Here is a 5,155-nt window from a genome sequence, read left to right as displayed (position 1 = left end):
ATGTGTTGAGTAAAAAGTTTCTGCAGCCAAGGTCAAAGAGTTTTATGCCTGCTTTCTCCTTGAGGATTTTGATGGCTTCCTGTCTTACATTGAGGTCTTTCATCCATTTTGAGTTTATTTTTGTGTATAGTGTAAGAAAGTGTTCCAGGTTCACTCTTCTGCATGTCGCTGTCCAGTTTTCCCAGCACCACTTGCTGAAGAGACTGTCTTGATTCCATTGGATATTCTTTCCTGCTTTGTCAAAGATTAGTTGGCCATACGTGTGTGGGTCCATTTCTGGGTTCTCTATTCTGTTCCATTGATCTGAGTGTCCGTTTTTGTGCTGGGACCATACTGTCCCAGCTTGATGATTACAGCTTTGTGATACATCTTGAAGTCTGGGATTATGATGCCTCCCACTTTGGTTTTCTTTTTCAAGATTGCTTTGGCTATTCGGGTCTTTTCTGGTTCCATACAAATTTTAGGATTGTTTGTTCTAGCTCTGTGAAGAATGCTGGTGTTATTTTGATAGGTATTGCACTGAATATGTAGATTGCTTTGGGTAGTATTGACATTTTAACAATATTTGTTCTTCCTATCCAGGAACATGGAATATTTTTCCATTTTTTTTTTGTATCTTTTTCAATTTCTTTCATAAGCTTTCTATAGTTTTCAGTGTATAGATTTTCCACCTCTCTGGTTAGATTTATTCCTAGGTATTTTATGGTTTTGGGTGTAATTGTAAAAAGCATGACATTCTATACCAGACGTCTCACCTACTTCTGAACCGTGACTAATAAGTGGGTGTTCTTTTAAGCCACTAAGTTTGTGGTAATTTATTATACGACAATAACAAGCTAATATATAGGATGATGGTGTGACCCCAGGTTAAGAAAACTTTTAGAGTATTCCAGACTTGAGGCAAGAGAGCTGTATCAGAGGCAATGCAGTGAACAGGAGGGGTAAGAAACCAGGAATTTTAAGGAAATAGAATTATGTAAACTTTGAAGATAAGATGGTAATGGTTAGTGGGAATGAGGAGCCCTGAATAATAACCCATTTCTAGGTTAGCTAACTCGGTAAAGGATGGTGCCATTAACATATAAAAGGATAGCAAGAGGAGACCACAAGGGACCACAAGGAGATGGTGAACTCAGTTTAGTGGGGATGTCTAGTAAATAGCTGGGTACCTTGGGGAAGAGGACCATGCTATAGATATAGATAAGGATAAAGAGAAAGGCAACCTAATACTTACTTAGGACTTACCCTATACCAAGAATTTCCCTAAAATGTGCTAGAGATTATGAGGCATTTAATCCTCAAACAATCTAGGAAGGTAGGAATTATTATTAAACTTATAATGTAGATGAGGTAAAAAAGCCTCAGAGTGATTAAGTAATCTTTCCAAGATCACACACATACCAAGTGGAAGAATTTGAATTCAAGCTTGATTAATTTGACTCTAGATCTCATTCTTTTAACATTTCTCTATTACCCTTTTCTAGAGATGTGAAAGACACCAAAAGTATTAGAGTTATGACACATACTATATCAATCACAGAACAATAACAAAAAAAAAAAGTATTGGGAATGGCAATGGCTCTGCCCCTGAACACTCCTGTTTTATAATTGAGCACGAGCTCTAGGATAACTAGGAGCACAAAGGAGGCTACTTCCTCCCTGCATGGAAAATTTGAAATTCTTAGTGTGAGCTGATAACGTGGAGAATGTTGAGTCTCAAAGGAACCAGTGTTAATATATTGACAAAGGATGTAAACATAGGCTCAATAATTTCTTCCCTCAGGAGCCTGGTCAAACTTTGATGCTAAATGAGCCTTGTTTTCCAAGCTTCTAAACAAGTTGCTGAGATCCATGGAGAATAAGATAAATTCACAATATTAGCCCGCTGATAATTTGGAGACATAAAGTTGATGCATTTGCCTTGCCCCAAAGACATTTTATGCAAATCCACAAGCAAGGAATATTGGCTTCTCCATTTTCAGAGGCTTTGTCTCCTTCAGGAAAGTGAAAGGAAAACACTTAGGTGTCTAGCGGTAGTGAGGTCTCCAGGCAGAAGGAAGGTGGGCAGCTGAGTCTTTCTGTTCTCATGTTTTCATTCTCACAGCTGCAGCAGTAAAGAGGTGTGGGGAGACCACCTGTCCTTCCTGAACAATTTATTGTGATTTTGAGGTAAGACCGGATGAAGGGAATGGGTAGGAGATGTTCAGGACGATAGGGGAATTCAAATTCCTCCAGTTACTATGTGTGTGATCTTGGACAAGTTACTTAACCTCTCTGAGCCTTTTTACCTCTTAGCACTTTCATTAAGCCAGGTACTGAGTTTCTGAAAGGTAAAAGGGAGAAAGTGGGTTGAACAGTGCGTGCAGTGGGTATCATAGTGACTTTACTGTCTCAGAGCCTCAAGAATTTTCATAGGAAGTGGTCCTACGTCCAACTGTTGCCTCCTTTGTTCTCTGTCTGTATGGCCTTGACCAGCCTATTCATCTCTTCAAGATACTGCTTTCACATGTGACCATCACTTCATCCTGGTTTGTGTCAGCCCAGGGGAGGTTAGGAGTTATGGGTGAGATCTGAAAACATGGAAGAAAAGGACAAATGAGAAAAGAAAAGTTAAAGGTGGAGAATCCTTGCCCTGGCTCTTCTTCCAGGGTGCTGTCACTACAGCCAGACTCAAGCTCCCGTAGAACAAAGCCTTATTCTAGAAACAAAGGATCTGAATCCTCTCCTGATGTGACCCCCCCTTTTCTTTTCTCACAGATCACACCCTGGCAGGTAATGGCTATGGAAAATGACTCTTCAGTGACAGAGTTCATCCTGGTAGGATTTACAGACCGACCTCAGCTCCAGTTACCCCTTTTCTTTCTCTTTTTACTGAACTATGTGGTCACTATGGTAGGAAATTTGAGCCTAGTTAATCTAATATGCCTGAATTCTCACCTGCACACTCCCATGTACTTTTTCATCTTCAACTTATCCTTCATAGATTTCTGCTACTCTTTGGTCATTACCCCTAAAATGCTGATGAGCTTTGTCTCAGAGAAGAACATCATTTCCTTTACAGAATGCATGACTCAGCTGTTTTTCTTCTGTTTCTTTGTGCATTCTGAGTGCTATGTGTTGACAGCCATGGCCTATGATCGCTATGTGGCCATCCGTAAACCTCTGGTGTACACGGTCACCATGTCCCCTCAGGTCTGTTCTCTGCTGATGTTTGGTTCTTACGTGATGGGGTTTGCTGGTGCCATGATCCACACAGGGGACATGGTCAGATTGTCCTTTTGTGATTCTAACATCATCAACCATTACATGTGTGACATCTTCCCCCTCCTCCAGCTCTCCTGCAGTGGCACCTATGCCAGTGAGTTGCTGAATTCCATTATTGTGAGCACAGTTGTCATAATATCCGGCTTTATTATTTTCATTTCTTATGCTTTGGTCCTGTCCAATGTCCTCCATGTCTCATCAGCTCAGGGTTGGCCCAAAGCCTTCAGCACCTGTGGCTCCCACATAGTAACTGTGGGTCTGTTCTATGGGTCTGGGTTGTTCACACATCTCAAGACCTCTCCTTCTGATTCTGTGGACCAGGGGAAGTTCTTCTCAGTATTTTACACCAATGTAATACCCATGTTGAACCCCCTCATCTATAGTCTAAGGAACAAGGATGTCAAATGTGCTCTGAAAAAAACCCTGAAGAGAATTGCAAACTAAGAAGAATCAATGTTTCTGAGTTGTTGGTGTGTGTTGTTTCTGAGTTGTGTGTGTGTGTGTGTGTGTGCACATGTCCTCATAATTTTTTTCAGAACAAGTTTTTTTGTTTTAAATACTTAATCCTCTGTAAGCATGTCAATTAAACGTGCAAACATTTTTGAATTTCATGGTTACTCTCAGTCCCATACTGACTTGAACTTTATTCTTAACATCATGTTCTAAGACTCAACCCAATCCATACTTCCTTTTTAAACCACCTCCCACTTTGCTTCTTTCTATGTACTTTTCATATATAAGCAAACATTATAGCGGTATGCTCTCTGATTAGGTCACCCCTCTTTGTTTTCCCTAAAAACAATTGCATATGGCCCTTCTGTTTTTCAGCATTTGGGGAATGTTTACTGTGTAAGTTATAAATTTCCCTGAATTTCAGAGTTCTTTTTATCCTGGTTTCTATACTGGATTTCCTAACCCACAGAGGAGATAGAAAAAGATTCCTTGTTGAGCTTTTGGTTTTTAAAAATGTTTATTCCTGAGGATGGCTAAGAATGGGTGAGGCTCACCAACCTTCCCACCTTCTTCAAACCCACCAGTGATAAAAATTACAGACATTTCTTTAGAAACATGGGTATGTTTCATAACATTGAGAAAATGGTTTGATATAATAGAGAGAAGGTTGCCACTGCCCTGGCTGCTGATCAGCTTTTTTCTCCTAATATTTTCATAATTCTTAAAAAATATTTTGACCATAATGAATGAAATAGAATTCATAGCTTAAGGAGTGTCCTTGGCCACAAAATAAAGTGTCAGGTTCAACATGAGGCTTCTCTGCCCAGATGCACAAAAAGAATTCCCCTTTGCAAAGGTTGGAAGCCTTTCTTATTCTGTTCAAGACCTACAAACAAGAATGAGCAGACCCTTCCCATGGAGGGCTTCATGCTTTCAATTTGTAACTTTCACTTTGGAGGAGACAGAATTAACATTTATGGAGTTCTTAAAAGGAGTTGTCTCTTTTCAAATGCTATCATAATCCAAGTCTTAATGCCCTGTTTTATAGATGGAGAAACTGAGATTCAGAGATTCAGTTCAATTAGTTCAGAGCAGAGCCCAGACTTCTACCTAAGTCATCTAACAACAAACCCTGTATTCTTTCCATATTATCATTTTGCCTCTCAGGGTGGAATTGAAGGAGAAAAATAGGACGTATAAGAAAAGGGAGATGAAAATCTGGAGAATTATTTTAGAATCAGCTAGAAAGGGTAGGAATGACACCCTTAGCCAAAAATCCCTATAGTGGACGAATGGTCCATTAAGGCTTTAACACCAAGCTGGAGAAATGCTTATGCTTCTAGAAATATTTAATATGAATTTTTATGATTTTATAGCATAATACTGATGAGGCATGACTGAATCTCTGTAAATACTTTCAAAATGAGACAACTAATTA

General features: G+C 39.5%; 1 protein-coding gene across 1 annotated transcript; it reads left to right on the top strand.

Annotated features, from left to right (window-relative positions):
* Window positions 1-1,658: 1,658 nt before the first annotated feature.
* LOC106976615 (olfactory receptor 143-like) lies at window positions 1,659-3,745 on the top strand. The gene has a single exon (XM_015074039.2). The coding sequence runs from the start codon at window positions 2,596-2,598 to the stop codon at window positions 3,706-3,708; it is 1,113 nt and encodes a 370-aa protein (XP_014929525.2). The 5' UTR covers window positions 1,659-2,595; the 3' UTR covers window positions 3,709-3,745.
* Window positions 3,746-5,155: the final 1,410 nt, after the last annotated feature.

This window comes from Acinonyx jubatus, chromosome D1 (genome assembly GCF_027475565.1).
Source record: "Acinonyx jubatus isolate Ajub_Pintada_27869175 chromosome D1, VMU_Ajub_asm_v1.0, whole genome shotgun sequence".
Taxonomy (NCBI): domain Eukaryota; kingdom Metazoa; phylum Chordata; class Mammalia; order Carnivora; family Felidae; genus Acinonyx; species Acinonyx jubatus.
The sequence above is the reverse complement of the archived record's forward strand: the minus strand, read 5'-3'. Positions and strand labels throughout refer to the sequence as shown.

What these genes read in the sequence shown, in the direction of transcription:
- LOC106976615 (XM_015074039.2), top strand. Translation starts at nt 2,596, where the DNA reads ATGAGAAAAGAAAAGTTAAAGGTGGAGAATCCTTGCCCTGGCTCTTCT.